Below are 17,725 nucleotides of genomic sequence, written 5' to 3'. Positions count from 1 at the left end.
CATGTCACCATAAATGTTACTGCTTATTCCACAACACATTAATGTGAGTTACACTACTCATCCACAACATTAAAACCACCTGCCTAAATCATGTAGATCCCCCTCGCGCAGCCAAAACAGCTTTGATGTGTCGAAGCATGAACTCCACCTTGAACTCTTTGTCTTGTTCCTCACACCATTCTTGAACACTTTTTGCAGTGTGGCAGGGTGCATTACCCTGCTGAAAGAGGCCCCTGCCATCAGTGAACACCAATGCCATGAAGGGGTATACATGGTCTGCAACAATCTCTAGGTAGGTGGTATGTCAAAATAACATCCACATGAATTCCAGGACACAAGGTTTCTCAGCAGAACATTGCCAGAGCATAACACTGCCTTCGCCAGCCTTCCTTCTTCCCATCGTGCATCCTGCAGCCATCTCTTTCCCACATACACAACACACTCACACACCCAGTCATCCACTTGAGCTGAAAGAAAATGTAATTCATCAGAGCAGGCAACCTTCTTCCATTGCACCATGGTCCGGTACTGATGCTCATGTCCATATTGAAGGTGCTTTTGTCAGTGTACAGTACTCACGACTGGCACTCTGACTGGTCTTGGGCAGCAAAATACACAGCAAACTGCAATGTACTGTGTATTTTACACCTTTCTATCATAGCCAGCGTTAAGTATTTCAGCAATTTGAGCTACAGTAGCTTTTCTATGTGTTTGGACCAGATGGGCTAGCCTTCGCTCCCAACATACATTAATAAGCTTGGGCCCCAATGACCCTGATGCCACTTCACAGGTTGTACTTTCTTGCACCACTTTTGGGAGGTACCAACCACTGCATACAGAGAACACCCCATAAGACTTGCCATTTTGGAAATGCACTGACCCAGTCATCTAGCCATCACTATTTGGCTCTTGTCAAAGACACATCTTTTCACTTTCCCATTTCTTCTGCTTCCAAGACATGGAAGTCTAGAACTAATTGATCACTTGCTACCTATTATATTTCATCCCTTGACATGTGCCATTATAATAATATAATCAATGTTATTCACGTCATCTGTCAGTGATTTTAATGTTGTGGCTGATCAGTGTATACACACTGCATTTTACTATGAGTTATTTTAATAGTGGAATTCTGTGATATGTTCTTGAATCATATGTTCAGACTCTCCATGTCAGATGATTTTGACATGTGACATGAGTTGCAAACAGAACTTTTGATAAAGGGGCTCAGTAACAAAGTACCTGAAGAATTGCAATAAAGTGCTGAGCAATGCACGTTTAACCCCTTAAGGACCAATCTTCTGGAATAAAAGGGAATCATGACATGTCACAAATGTCATGTGTCCTTAAGGGGTTAAACACACTCTCATTGCTCTTGGGATAAAATACTGGTATTTCAGCCTGCATACTAGTGTTTCGTTTCAGCAGTGCTTGGCATGTAGACAGCCCTGATTTGCAACTCTGTTCCATCTTTAAAGATATAACCTGGATTATACGTAACAACAATATAGATCCCTGCTATATTATGATCATTTCAATTAGGAGTTAGTTTACAGGTTCACAGTTTGAGAGGTTTCTGGTATTATATAATCTGAGGAGTTTTACCAGACAGGATCTTTTTATTCCTCTTGTAGGCTATATGGAGATATCTACATACAGACATTACAGACATTATTATACTGCTGCAAGAAAGGCTGTGCTCCATCAGCTGATCATCTGCAATAAGCAAAGGTAGCCTTCTGGAAGATCACACTAAGACTCTATCCTGCACAGCATCATTTAATTATAACTTTATTGCCCTGTAAATTTACTTTTATTTAATACATTCTTTGTGCACTGCATATATATATATATTTTTTTTTACGTTTATGCCTTATATGTGTTTCTAAAGTGTAGTTGTATTAGCCCTGTATGTCATTGTTTTATTCACATATGTACATATCTCTATTTCCCCTCTGATTGCTGCACTCTGACCCCTCCCTCCTTTATTGATATAAACCCAAATGTTTTTGTTTGAATAACCATCCCCTCATCTATGTGCTTAGATGCATATCCCCCTCCATCAGCTTTATTGCAGGCCTATCTGACCCTCACATATCTTTCTTCCACAGCCTGATTTCCAAACTTCCCAGCCCCATTACTGCTGCAAGAAAGTCTGATACCCACCCACACCAAGCTCATTATTACATTTATAGATAGTCTGTCACAACCACATTTAAGATCAGAAACAGCAGGTGTACACACTGCCTCTTATCAGTACACCATTGCTAATTCTTAACCCCTAAAACTTAACATTTACCCTTCCTACTCCTGGTTTTGATACTCCAATTTTTTATTTCCGTTTCTCCAAATTGACTTTTTTCCCAGTTTAGCAATGCTCTTTCTTCTCCTCCTCTTCATTTCCTCCTTCTCCCTCAGTATCAAAATCTCTCCTTACAACCACTTTCCTCATCCCCCCCAACAACCTTTACACTCCCTCCTCTCTGCTACATTCCCCCCTTCTCTCATCTCATGCCCTGCACTTATTTTTCTGCTCCCTCTCTCCTACCCACAATCGATCTCATCCTAGACCCCATGTGCATAAAACACACTCACACCTCCTGTCACTATCTCTCCTCCTTCTTCTAGCAGCTGGTGACGTCTCTCCCAACCCAGGGCCCTTCACCTCCTCTGCACACACTAAGACAACAAGAAACCACACAAACCTCATGACAAGGCCCTTTACTCTCATTTGTCAACATTCCTTGTGCACTCTGGAATGCCCACTCTGTCTGCAGCAATCTGAAATCAACAGCCATACACGACCTTTTCATGTCAAACTCACTCACACTACTGACACTCACAGAGACCTGGCTTTACCACTCTGATAGCGATACTCATGCCTCTTTATAATTTGGTGGGCTACATTTCTACCACACTCCCAGACCCAACAACTGTAAAGGAGGTGGTGTAGGCATTACCTTTCAACCAATCTCCCCTGCACTATCCTTTACTTCCTTTGAAGTTCACACTGTCCGCCTATTTAAACCCACTCCTTTAAGAATTTCTATCATCTACCGCCCCCCTGGTCATCCTACGCTATGTATTGAGCACTTTTTTTCCTGGCTTCCCCACTTCCTCTCCTCTAGCACTTCTTCCCTTATACTTGGGGATTTGAATATCCCAATGAACAACCCTGTAACGGACCGTTTCAGCAGACAAGATTAAAATCGTTTAGGCGATAATCCCCTTTCTGAGACACAGGCACAGCTACTGCAGAACACCAAACTCCCGAACTGGATACAAAATAGTACTACAAACTGGAAACTCACGAATAGCTGCTAGCAGACAAACAGGAAAAGCATACATCAGCTTACACTCCTGGCAATCAGTCTCCAACAGCATACAGTGAATCCCCCCAAGAACGAGACAAGGCTCCGTGTTGAGGGTCAAGCAGTGGTCTCAGGTGCTGGCACACCCAGCCTGGTTTTTATTACAGTTGTTGCAAATACAGGACTGCCCACAGGGAGGGATAAAACAACCAATCACATCACAGTTACATCCCACAGATTCCCTCCCCTTATCCTGAGAGGAAACTCAATTACACATACAGTTAAAACATACTTTTTACCCAACTTTCATAACTCTAAAACCATACATCCAATTCACATACAAATATATATTCACAATCAATCCATTTAGGGGAACAACATATTAAAAAATCAGACCAGGGGTTCAAAAGTTAGTAAAGTATCTTTTGGGCCCTGGCTGGCACATGGCTATCTGGCTCAAACCGGTTTTACAGAGCCCTCTCTCCTGGAGACAATGGGAAAATAATCCAATTATATCCAGGAATAGAGGCAGACTCCATTGAGCACATGGTTGCAAAAAGACATAAAATTACACAATGTTACAATTACTACATAAAACATATACATGTAACATATCCCCAGATAGCTTAGGTCTGAGCGCACATTATTGAATGGTGCTCAGACCACACACATACAGTTCAATTGCCATGGAGCTTAAGTCTTTCCCATAGTCTTTCATTATATGAATGGGCTCCATGGCATAGCTATCTGGGGTATCACCGCTCACATAGGGCAAGTACCGAATGACCCCACTGTATTTAAAGGGCCATAATGAGTGACCCAATCTCCCAGGGCCATAGTCCAAAGGCAGCAGGCGAGCAACCAGGCTTCTCCAATGCAATGTGGCGAGATTGGTCTCGTCACAAACCCCAACAGCACTGATGCCTCTTGTCTGCTCTCTGTAATCTCCTCCTTTGGCCTCATGCAATGGACTAATTCAGCAACCCATACAGCGGGAAACACTTTTGATTTCACCTTCACCAACCTCTGTACTGCCTCTAACCTCTCCAATATTCCTTTTCCTCTGTCTGACCACCATCTGCTGACTTTTAACATCAGCACACCCAGGACCCAACTGACACCACCCTCGGCACATCACTATCACAGAAAACTCCAATGTCTCGACCTAGAGGACTTCTCCACTAACCTCCAAACACTCCTTTTACCTATCTCAAACCTCACCTGCCCTAGCTCTGCAATCTCCATCTACAAATTCATCCTCTCCTCTCAACTAGACAACATGGCACCTTCTACACTTAAATGCAGCAAGTGCCCCTAACTACAACCTTGGCACACCAAGCTGACTCGATACCTCCAAAAATGATCCAGAACTGCCGAACGCTGCTGAAGAAACTCTCACTCCGCATCTGACTTTCTCCACTAAAAATGTATGCACTCTTACAGCTAGGCTCTTTCCTCTACAAATGTAAATTCAACACCCTCATTACCACACTCTCCCGCCATCCCAAACAACTATTTCACACGTTTAACTCTCTTCTTTGCGCTGTTGCTCCTCCTCCTCCTACCAACTTAACCGCTACAAACTTTGTAACTCACTTCACTGACAAGATCTCTGCAATCAGGGAAGAGATATCTCATCTCTCTCCTTCCACCTTACAATACTTTCGCCAACCTCACTCACTCTGCTGTTCTATGTTCATTCGCACCCGCTACAGCGGAAGAGGTTTCTGATCTGCTCAGGTCCTCCTGCCCCACCACCTGCTCTATTGAGCCTATTCCTTCGCATCTCAACCGTACTCTGTCTCCTTCTCTTGCTTTTCCTCTCACTAAAATTCTCAATCTCCCTCTCCTCTGGCATATTTCCATTACCCTTCAAACATGCGACTCTAACCCCGATTCTAAAAAAGCCCAACCTTGACCTTAACTCCCTGTCCAACTACCGCCCTATCTCACTACTGCCTTTTGCGTCCAAGATCCTTAAAAGACTTGTGTTTGTGAGATTGACAGACTTCCTCGAGTCCAATTCTCTGCTCGACCCACTTCAGTTTGCTTTCCGCGCTCAGCACTCTTTGGAAACGGCTCTGACCAAAGTATGAAACGATCTACTTGCTGCAAAATCTCATGGTCACTACTCGTTCCTTATTCTCCTTGACCTTTCCACTGCTTTCGTTACTGTTGATCATCAACAGCTTCTTCTCATCCTCCATATCTACGAGATATTGCTCTCTACTTGTGCTCCTCCTACCTCACCCAGCGCTCTTTTAGTGTCTCTTTCTCTGGCTCTGCCTCTTCCTCCCAACCTCTCTCTGGTGGTGTCCCCCAAGGTTCAGTTCTACTGTTCTCGATCTATACTGCTTCGCTTGGTAAACTCATCAGCTCCATTGGCTTCCAATATAATTTCTATGCGGATGACACGCAAATCTATCTCTCCCTGATCTGTCCCCGCCCCTCTTGACTAGTGTCTCTGATTGCCAGATACTGGATACTGCAGCAAGGAACAAATCTCTGAACTTCTGGTTCTTCCAGGGCAGGGGTTGGCAACCTTCAGCACTGCAAATTGTGTGGACTACATTGCCCCTGATGCTTTGCCAGCATTATAGCTGTAAGAGTATTATGGGAGGTAACATCTAGAGTGCCAGGAATTGCCTACCCCTGCTCCAGTGCATCATCATGACAAAATTACATTGTAATCAAGGTTGAAAAAAATATCAAATCAATCAAATTCAACCTTTGCCCTCAGATAACCATGTCCTTAGTGAATCGGATCCGATTACGCGTTTTCAAGTTGTAATAAAGTGAAACAAGTATTTACAAAAATTATACTTTATTGCTCTTAAAAATACAGCTATATTTACAAAAAGGTAGACTATTAAACCATTTATAAAGGGATAATTGTATGCGCTGTGTTTAAAACCATTAGGCAGCAGCACGCTATTAAATATGTAAATGTAAGACATTCACTGACGATTTTATATAAAATCAGTTTGTTACTCCAAGCTGGCAGTGATTCTGGAGTCACTCACGTTTGTAGCAATCCTAAATTATGTTTCAATCCTGATAGAAAGGCATTGCTTGTCCATCATAATTTTTCCTGGGTACACGAGCCAATATTTTGGGCTAATCAAACATGTACATCATCAACAAGCCAGGGCCCAACCCTTTCATTTAGAGTTTTGAATATGGTCAGGGATGAGACCGGACTTTGGAATTATTTGAGCCAAGAGGCGTTTGAGATGACCGCCCCACAGACAGCACATCTAGACGCAGCAGCCAGAATATTATAAGAAACTAAACCATCACTTAATTAATGACATCATTATTAAATGCAGCACATCCTATGAATTTCTGCAGTACAAGGCTATTTATTTTCAAACCATATCTGATGATTCATTAGTCTTAAATGATAAAGTAATGCACTTTCAATCCCTGGTGCAGTATTGGTGAAAGAGCTACTGGTTGGTTTTTATATATGTCCTTCATTTACAATGGTGTCTGTTGCCATCCCATATCCTCCTACTGAGTGTCAAGTCCTGGCAATTTGGAAGATTATATTCAATTACAAATTATACAAACAATGTGCATGCTGCATTTTGGTGGTTTAATATTGATTGTACTACAAATGGCACAGCCCAAGCTGATATTGTACAGCATAGAGCTTACATTCACAGTCCCTACCAGAGGTAATACTGTTAAAGGTTTAGTTCTTTAAAAGTTCATACTACAGATTATTAAAGAAAAAAAAATGCATCATGCACAGCAAGTTGTGATGCATAAAATGCCTTCTCTTTGCTTGTCCAATAAGGTGCATCAGTTCAGAACTTTATCTGTAGTCCTAGAAGTGGACTTGAAGATAAAAGTCTGGTTACAAGTCCAGCACATACTGCAGCAAAGTTTCACATGGTGTTCCATCACCCTTTTTGTTTGCTCTCAGAGGTGAAACTATCCAAGTTAAATTCAATGTATAGCACTCTGGCTAAGGACCTGCTAAAGACTGCCACTGGGAAAAGATCACTGAATTTTAGTGTTACCACTAACAAGGCAGGGGCCCCAATATATTCATGCACCAGGGCCCTTTACCATATAGTTATTCCACGGCAATTAGTTAACCCTTCTGGCAATTGAAGGGTGTCTGTTATGTGTATTTTACTATTCTCTCTCCTCTCTTTTCTCCAGTTGCTTGCCTGTCATCCTACTTATCTTCTCCTCTTTGCCATTTTTATGTGTACTCTGTTCCCATGCTTTCTTCTGGTAGAGCTCCATATGGCATCCCTCTTTGTCAAAGTAATTTAATTATAATAAATACTGTTTTTGTTCCACTTAAAACATCACTTCCTCACAGCTACCATAGTCACTTCCTGCCATTTCAGGTCCTTGGTAATTAGAATTTGGCATAGGTAATGGACCACAATCTGCATAGGAAGGCTGTGCCACGCTCAGACGGACATTTAGACGCTTGTAGCCTTCATCAGGTCGGTAGGGCAGTCCTTCAGACTGTATGAGCTGGGAGGGATAGTAGCTAATTGCTGTGTACTGGTCTTGGCAGTGGGAAGATTGAGGAAGAAAATCATCCAGGTTGCGGTTGCTGTAATGTGGTGGTAAAGGTGCTCTCTTGTTTTTTGACTCCAAAGGAAAAGGGAATCCCCCAAATAAAGGTTCTGACTCAGATTCCCTGGGGAGAGGGGGAATGGGAGGTGCCGGACATGAAGATGGAGGCTCTGTGTCATGATTGGGCTCATAGGCTGGGTATCCTCGTAGTTCTGCAGGGATATAGCTAGAGTTCCAATAAGGCACATCTCCTGTAAATGTTGCAAAACAAGAGAATGACAGAGATAAGAGATAATAAACAAAATTGACAAGTTATACATATTGTTTTTTATCAGTTTGGCTACAATATATTTATGTTCTTAACATGCTGTAGCATAGAGATTATTTATGTATCTCTAGTAGTGAGCTATTCAATGGTGAAAAGCTCTCACTCCAAGTCGTTCTGGACCTGCCTGAGTTTTAGCTACTTCTGAAACAAAATGGTTTAGTTGCCTTTATTTGTAATTGCCCAAGGAGAGAAACTTCAATTTAGCTGTTAAGATTCTATTTTTTTTTTGTCCTAACTGTAAATGTTAAATTTGTGATAATTATAGGATAATCCACTCCCAGAAAATGAACAAATTCATCTTTGACATTCCAAAAGCATAGTGAGAGAAGGGATGTCAATCAAAAGCATGTTGATGCACTGCAATACATTCCATTACCTGCAGGCAGAGCAAGTTGAAACATGCAATCTTTCGCAGTAGTGGATATTCTTAGCAGTCAGTAGATGGCAGCAGTATACATGTCATGATTATTCCATGGTCTGCTCAATGCTTTAGTTTAAATGAATATAGTGTCATATAAACTAAGATATAAATGTTCTGATTGATTATCTACTCAGTTTTCAAGACTTTACTGCCCAAGTTCCATATAATAACTATTCATATACACAGTACACAGCATTACTGAGTACCAGCATTCCCCTTCTCAATCATATTACTCAGTACAGAACTGTTTTACCTTTATAGGGCAGTGATGGGTAACCGTGAAATTGCAGACTTTTATGAGCTTGATTTCCCACAATGCTTAGCCAGACAAAATACTACATTTCCAAGATTATCCATCACTACCCAAAATACAGCACTAATAAATAAATTGATTAACATTTCATTAGGCACGGTACATGTAATTATGAAGAAAAAACAGAATAGTGCATTGCAGAAGAGTGTAGATTTTGGAGCAACAGCAGGGGAGAATGAGTTCATGAATGGTAAATGCAACTGGGTGAAGGGATTTGTTTAAGAAAAGACAAGTGAATTAAATTATACCTCAAGCTTTTCTGAAAGCAATTCATCCCTGTAGAGCACACTTTTATTTTTCAATTTCAAGAATGCAGTCTGAACACGAACAAACAGGGAAAATTAGAGAGGAAAATACTGAAAGCAAGTGAGAGGAAGCAAAACATAAAGGGTGGATACAATAACGGTATTGTGTAGGCAGGCCTAAACTGAAACCAAAAGGAATAAAAGTGACTAAATACCCAACACACCACCATGGCCGGGTGACTTGTGACATCAAAAGATCTTTCTGGTCACCCATGCTTTTATTGGGCTAACCCAAAGTGGGACACTCTACCTTCCAATAGGCTGGTGGGGAGATCACCAGCCAGCCCACTCTAATACTCTGGTCCCATAGGGCATGTGACATGCAACTCACCAAACCACCAGGGATCATCAAGTCTCAAAGGTAAGCAAGAGGGAGCATGGATAAACGTTAATTCTATTTTTGTAATAATAATAATCCATTTCCATATTCTTCTCCCACTTTCGCACACTACAAACCACTTACACACACACATATATACAAACTCCAGCTGCACTACATCACAAAGAGCCAACTCCACACACTTACTACACAACAAACAGACCCTAAACCAGAGCCAGAGTGGGAATAACCAGCATCCCTGGAAACTGTTCATACCAGCCCTATAATGCATTGCATCAGTGTGCAGATACACAGGTGGAAAGATACATTTGACATTTATACGTATCTCTCCAACATTGAGGACTGCACTCACAGGACTTCATTCTAAGTGGAACAGAATACACTCATAATTTCAGCCCCATTACCTTGACAACTTGTGAAAAGCCTGGTGACCCTTTCCCTCTATCCCCTCCCAGCTGCATCTTCCACCTCCTCTAGCAGAATTTGCATCATGTTCTTCCTCTCCTCTACACTGCAGCTCCCATGCGGTATGTGTGTGAGGAAGTCTTACTGAGGGAGAGGCTCACATTATTTTCATGCTGACTCAGTAGCTTCCTGGTACAGTGCACTGTGAAGGAGTGGCCGGTGCAAACAGGCAGGTACAGACCAGCTCCTTCACAGATAGAGACTTTGGTTGAGCTCTCATAAATAATTGCAGTCAATCCCCTAATCCTTGGGGACCGCCTGCAATATTATGAGGTACTCGGCACCTCGACCTCCTCCCCTACCATATCTGTGGTTGTGTGGAGTGGCCAAGGCTACAACAACGCACCGGGAAATCTCCCAGTATTGTAGTGGGTCAGTCTAGCCCTGCTCTAAAAACATCCTACATCACAAATAACCCACTCTACACACACTAAATCCCAAATGGTCTCCTCCACACACATAATTTAACATGAAGTCTCCCCACACACTTGTAGCACCACTAAAAGTCTCTGCACACATCCAATGCTACAAGAAGCCCACACACATCTACAGACACGCATGCATGCCTGAAGCAGCCTTCAAACACATACAACATCAATCACAGGTAGCTTCGCCACACATGCACAACCACTTCTCCTGAATCTGGCCAACATTTAGTCTCTGGTGTCCCACTAATGGGGAGACCTGAGACATATCACTAGAAAAAGCAGTGCATTAGTGTCAATAAATTTGTCATTAAACACCCGGGGGGGGGGGGGGCATTTTTCCCATTTGAAAGCACTTCAGTTCACATAAGTTTGGATCTGTAAATAGTTTGCCCTGGAATAATATCAATCTGACTTTGGGAGAGAGTGGAAGTATGCATGGGTCAGACAGAAAAGAAAAGAAAAGTGAATGAGGGATAAAAAGAAAATGCAAATGAATAATGGAAAAAAAGAAAATGCATTTGAAAACATCACTTACATGGTGGCATTCAATTTACGTTATTCTCCAATTTTAATTCTCTCATTAATTAACACAAAATTCCATGTTAGAAAGAAATGATTACCTCCATCTTCGGAATCCCAGTTGTTTTTTGCAATTGATTCATTGTCAGAGCTGGATGGAGGAGCAGGTGGTAGATTTGGAGCCACACTACAGATGACAGGTCCCCTAGGCCCTTGAGGCTTACAAAATGTAAGCAGCTCTGGGACTTGATTTCTTCGAGGCTGTCCTTCTGCATCTAGTTGTGTTCGTGCTGAGGAACTGAGGATGTTGAGTTCCATGGATGGTCCTTGAGTTCCAACACCTATGTCCCTGGACAAATGATGTTTTATATCTGGGTCTTCTTGGGGAGCTGGTTTGTGGTTCCCGACTCCTTTGCATACACGTTTCCTGAAGATCACAAACAAGCCCACAAGGACCAGGACTGCAAGAATTCCCCCAAGAATTTCCACTATCTCTTGAGCCCCAGAAACAAAAAAGAGTTTGGTTTGTGGAGGTACCACATCTGCACACGTCTGACCTCCATTAACCTCACTGCAATTACATGTGTTAGTGGGAACACAACCACATGAACCATCCTTGCAGTCTCTCACTTCATCTTGGCACCTGCAAAAATAGGAGGTATAGGGAAATTTACAAACATAGCATGGAAATCTAGAACATCAAATACATGTAAGTTCCTTGTCAACAATTGAAAGAGAAGACCAGAGCTTTTTATACTGTGTATACAACTTTTTTTTTCATTCCAAGGGTTTTTATTGAGCGTGTATGAATATTTTCATAACATTCATAAAACATATTAGTCCAGCGTTAATCATTAGATAGAGGAACATGTCGTTATAGAATCGCTATGTTCTTTTGTAGTAGCGTGTCATTGGAGAGGATTTCACATTCCCAAGAGTGTTATGCATAGCATCTCTGTAACCTTGATTACTAGGGGGTTTTGTCAGGAGAGCGCCATTTGTTTAGAGGTCTCTGGTGGTGATCGTCAGTGTCTCAGCTCTTTACATGCTCAGTGGGGTAGTGAGGTTTTTGGGCTGTGCCTACTTTTGGTGTGTTCATCCTCTTTTCTCGTCTGGGGGTAGTTTCCCATTCTCTGGCTTGGTTTCTCTTGTTGTTGTCTCTCCTAATGTCTGCTAGTGCCTCGTGAGTCCTAAACTCCCTTTTTCCATTTTTCTTCTGGCGTCATGTATATTATCCATCAGAAACTGTTGTGTTGCCTATCTAGCTATTTGCTCCAGTCAATCGTCTCTAGTCGTGGGTTTGCTTTGGCCCCTTTGTCTCCCGTTTCGTTATTCTTTCGTTTCCCTGCTTGGGGTTGCTCCCTGTGCCAGGGATGCGTGTGCTGTTAGTGGGTCGGCAGGGGGACTGATGTGGCTATGTGGAGATGTCTTGGGTATTATTGTCGTATTTCTCTTTGTGTTAGGGAGAGCTGTCCCTTGTTTGGGTTTGTGGTGGGATAGTGGGGCACTATGGTGAGCATCAGGGTTGTTCGGGCTGTTACGTGTCTGGTATGTGAGTCTCTGAGCTTTGGCTGCGAGCATGCGCGGGAGTGGTGTGTGTCAGCTCATGTATAAAACTTTTTAACAATTGAAAGAGAAGACCAGAGCTTTTTATACTGTGTAGAAAACTTTTAAAACTGAGAAATTACTATTTATTTATTTTTTGAGTTCGTACAGGCTGACCGTAGCAGAAAATTCTATATAGTATACATTCACTCTAATGTTAAGGTATCAAGTATAATGTTTGTAAAAACTATTTATTGTTGCATTTGAGCAGTTTTTACATTTAACATGTTTTTTACCCTCAAAATTATCAAACATTGACTAAAACATTTAATATATAAGACAAAAATACCTCCTAAAACACAAATGAAAGTTAATTGACTAGTAGTACCTGTCTCCTTGATAGCCCACTGGGCAACTGCATGTGTATCCACTGGAGATGAGTGTACAGATTCTACCCTGCTGGCAGGAGGAAGGGTTACAAGGATCTGTTCTAAGATTGCAGCTGGATCCAGGGAAAATAGAAGGACAGAGGCAAGCATAGCCTGTAGGATGAGAAAAAAATACCTTCTTTTATAAATCAGGATAAGTATCCCTGTGGCTCTCTAGCCGTCATTTAGCTTGAACTCTGACAGTTGTGGCAAAATATTAATGGAATAATGGAGCCTAAATGTTGACAATAAAAGTAACTTTTTTGTATGCTTTTCTATTGTGTAAAATTTATATTTCTGAATTATTCTTACCTCCTTCATTGACCTCTGCACAGATTCTACCACCAGAGCAGGGATCCAGGCCGCAGGCATTGCTTTGTTCACAGCATTGTGATATACCTTTCTCCTGCAAAGACTGTCCTAGGTTTGATGCCATTTGGCCATTAATTCTGATGTCATCAAGACAACCATGGAATCCTAGAGAGACTTGCTCTGACTCGGAGATTAAAGCACCGATAATCATGTGTTGCAGGGATGATTGAGCAAGGCAGGGTTGGACAGATTTTTCAGCATTTGTGTCATCAACACTGAGCTGCACAGAGGACGCGGTCACCTCTAAAAGAATGTCATGCCACTCGCCATTGTTTATTGCAATGTCAGACGTAATTTCCTGCGTGATGTCACCTTTACATCGATAGTTAAAGTGTAGAGCGCCATTGACTACCTGCAGAAAAAAAAAGAATAATACTAATGTAACGTAATATGATTGCTGCAAAACTAGTTTATTGTAGATTGATTTTCTAGAAATTTGCATAAGTCCAGTTAGGATAATGACAAGTTTTGAATTTTTCTAAACCGTTAATCCTGGCTTATGCCCACGCTAGAATTTTAATTCCAATTTAAGACAAGGCTTTCTTTACCTTCCTCCCATATTAAAGACTAACATGACAGAGTTACTTTAAGATAGAATAATTTTAATAACTCAGGTCCTCTCATTGCAGTGTTTTTGGCAGGTGTCTTTTTTTTGTGTTACAAAATGTATTGATGGAATATTTTTTTTTATACAAAGTTTATGGCTCCATAAAATATGCTGTCACATAGAATGCAGAAGATAATTTAACTAGCTGGCAATCCATAGCTATGTTGCTGAAACCTTATTTTAAGTGTACATGTCATGAAGAAAATACACAGTATCACTTTGTAGTGCATGCAACTATATATTTACAGCAGTAACAAACTGCAGTACAGATCACATGTTATTTCTGCTTTTAGTTTATCATTTACACCTATTTGGCCTCGTCACAGACATAAAAGTTTTAAATGGCCAAAGCAACATCGTCCATATCCTCAGAAATACAGATACTAATGCTTTGATACTAAGCCTACAATTGTGATCTGTGGGACGTATTAATTGCAGCGTCCATCTTTATGTCATGTTGTCAAGTGTAAATATCATTAATGTTCACAAGTGGTGTCGTTTTTGTCTCAATGTGCATATTAAATTGTGCTGCCTGTATAAAGAGATTATGTCCATCCACACATTTGGACAAGACAGATCTCATTTTTTAATGCCTGAATTCCACAGGTTTTCCCACATCCTGTCTATAAAGAGCATTGTCTTCCTTGCCCAAAATTAATTTCCTGTTAATTCATAAAATAGTTTTCTCCTACACAAAGTAGAACAACTCTGATTAAAGTACATGGCAAGTCACAACACTGCGAGAATGGCCTCAGGCAGCTGTGTCTGCTGTGATTTGCTGATCCATACATCCTTTCCTTGAGTTAATGAGAGTTTAGATATCTAAGCGCACCGTGACAATTCCAAATACTGTAAAATAACCCTAGTGTTTATACAAACAGACTATCCATTGCTCAAATGAAAGCAGCACTTAAAAGTATCTAATTTGTGCAAAGAATCTCTTTTGGCTTAATGTAAGAAGTGGCCGACCAACTCCAAGGAAAATCACAATAATTTGTTAAACATATATATATTTTTAAAGAGGTTTCAAAGAGGTTGAAGTAGTTGATATGCAAATCATTGACTTGATTTATGAATCCTTTATAGCGTTTATTTAACTATGGAAATATGTCCACATGCTGAGTGTATTTACCTGATGATATACTACCAGACTCTTTATGTAGTGTCAGGATCCCACGGGCGGCTGCGAGGGGAGGCTGCACTCCGCTCGCGGCACTCACCCTCCAGCCGTCCGCGGTCCTCCCAGCCACGGATGCCGCCCGCGTCTTCCTCTACGTCCCCCAGCGGCAGCATGCGTGACGCTGCACGCTGGGAGACCGCCCATTTTAATAAATGCCGGGGTCAGCCACCTGACCCGGCGTTAAAGGCACAGTGCCTGAATCACAGTGGGAGGTCTAGATATCTCCCACGTGTGATTGTTAATTCTGATTGGAAATTATCCAATCAGAATTAACCTATGGATTTAAATACTTACCTTTCCTGTTCCTCTCTGCCCTGTTGTGGTCTTTGCTTGCTAGTATTGCTACTGAACTTGTGTTTATGGTTACGTACTCTCTGGCTTGTTTATCTGACTTTGTGACTTTCTCCTACCCTTTGACCTCGGCTTGTTTCTCGTTATTCTGTCTTCTGGTTCCCCTTACTCGGCTTGTCTCCTGACTATTCTTTGTGTGCTTAGCCCGGCCACTCTAAGGTTCGGTACTGCACCTTTTCTGTGTGTGTGTGTGTGTTAGCGTGTTTAGTTCCCGGAATCGTGACATGTAGTCCATGACATCTACAATGTAACAGAAGGCTTATCTTTGTGCTAAGGCTCAATAATGTTAAACCTGTATCAACCTGACTTGTTAGGTAGGTTTTAGCAGCTACAAATCTGCCAATCTGTAATTATCCAGTCTGTTTCCTGCCACACCAAGCAAGGTTAAGCTAAAATGTATATAGTTTGTTTTACTTGTAGGAAATTGGCAAGTGCAAGATTTTTATCAATGAGGTGAGACGTTGGGGGAAAAAAAATTACAATTCATCTACATGACTAGAGCTGCTTTAATACAATTTTGTCATTTGTTCAACTTGCCCTTACTGAGCTTAGGTTGCCCACCACTGAATTTAATGATATGTAAGCTGAATGCATCGTAACCACAGAATTAACACAGGTTTGGAAACATTGTCTATATATTATGTGATGCACAAGTCCATAGAGGAAAGTATTTGGGCTCTTATTCACTAAACAGTGACTTGACAACCAGCATAAACCAATTCAGGTCCAAAAATCTGTGTTATCCTTTCCCAAGCCTGGGTATGCACCTTTGGGCACTCTATATTGAGCCTGACACAGCTCCTCCAAATGTAAGTTATTAGGCATTGTATTCATTATTATTTAGAGATTACACCGTGTGTTTTTCTTTTGTTTTATGTTAGAAATATTTACATTTGTTCTGAATACTGCATATAATGGGTCGAATGGTGGTCATCATAAAATGGGAAACAACTTATAACAATAAATATATATTTGTGTATACACTGAGTATATCTTTTGTGTTATTTGTATGGTAAAACTTGACTTTGCCCAGGTGTGTTAACTCATCAGTTCGAGCCAAACCAGAACACCAGAGATCATTATGCTGCACTACAACATCTTGCACGCTCAGCCATCAGACAAGTAAGGATGCTGAGAGGTGTAGCCCAACAGCAGTAAAGTTGACATTATTTCACATTTCTGCTTTAGCACGAGTAAATTCAGAAAACTAGAAATATCAGTGAGTGAAGGGTTAAATCATGAACAAAATCCCAAAGTAAAACCGTAGGGAAGAAATAGATGATAATAGAAGAGTTCAGTATACTTGGCACCTGCTTGTAAAAAAGGAATTTGGCAGGGGGAACTAGAACAAGCAATTGGGTAAAGGAGAGGCTGGGCATTATATTACAGGATTAATTTGCAAGTGTCTCTGTACTTATGAACTGCAGGAAATATAAAGCTGTAAGACATATCAATGCAAACCTGTCAGACTGTCAGCAATGTCTGTTCAAATAGAGAGGAACTGTATCTATTTCTTTTAAAGTGATAGAAACACCACTGTCGGCTTATAAAAATGCAACTAGAATTACATGTGATGTACAATGAAACATCTCTGATAGCACCATTTTCACAAGATGTACATTTATTGTGCAAAAAGCCATGTGTGCATCATGTGCATGTATTGACCATGTATGTATAGGATAGTTCTGAACAGGCACTTAGACAACTGTTTAGTGGTGATGATGTACTAGAGGAAACATGCACATTAGGTTGACAGGGTCCTTTAACGCCAATCACTTGCTACCCCTCTACCTTGTTCTGTTACTGCATCACAACTTGGGAATGAAGTTTAGAATGGGAATGGACATTCAACAGGGTCACTTGTGGCTCTCTATGAGACCATGTGGTTCCTTAACACTATATTTTGCATTATTGTGGGGAAAAAGAGTGGCTTTGGTCACACAATTGATAAGCTTCATTGAAGTTCATTGTGATGTTAACAAGTCCCTAATGCTGTTAACATGGTCAAGATGGACAATAAGCGTGGTGTTCGTCATATCTTTATGAGTTGTAAATATATTTTTTGATAAGAGCTAAATATGTTAAGGCAACCAACCCTTTACATGAAATTGTTACATTTATGTTTGAATATATATATACAAAAAAAACAAGTCCTGCACTCAAACTACCATTACTCCTGGGCGGTAGCAACGACCATAGTACACATCAGCCCAAATACATACAGAAATTACCTGCGCTCTTTCCCAAATCCCTATGTATATTTAAAC

The 17,725-nt window shown here is 41.1% G+C and overlaps 1 protein-coding gene across 1 annotated transcript in view; it reads right to left on the bottom strand.

The window, feature by feature from the left end:
• Positions 1 to 6,401: 6,401 nt before the first annotated feature.
• Positions 6,402 to 17,725, bottom strand: part of FAT2 (FAT atypical cadherin 2) — a 103,343-nt gene continuing 92,019 nt past the window's right edge. Inside the window, exons 21-24 of the mRNA XM_063447863.1 lie at positions 13,261 to 13,672; positions 12,909 to 13,062; positions 11,077 to 11,618; positions 6,402 to 8,107 (exon numbers count right to left, since the gene is read on the bottom strand). Of these exons, the coding sequence (XP_063303933.1) occupies positions 7,629 to 8,107; positions 11,077 to 11,618; positions 12,909 to 13,062; positions 13,261 to 13,672 (1,587 nt within the window). The 3' untranslated portion in view covers positions 6,402 to 7,628. The remainder of the gene's footprint in view (positions 8,108 to 11,076; positions 11,619 to 12,908; positions 13,063 to 13,260; positions 13,673 to 17,725) is intronic.

The sequence above is a fragment of the Pelobates fuscus genome, chromosome 3, assembly GCF_036172605.1.
Source record: "Pelobates fuscus isolate aPelFus1 chromosome 3, aPelFus1.pri, whole genome shotgun sequence".
In the NCBI taxonomy this organism is placed as follows: Eukaryota; Metazoa; Chordata; class Amphibia; order Anura; family Pelobatidae; genus Pelobates; species Pelobates fuscus.
The sequence above is the reverse complement of the archived record's forward strand: the minus strand, read 5'-3'. Positions and strand labels throughout refer to the sequence as shown.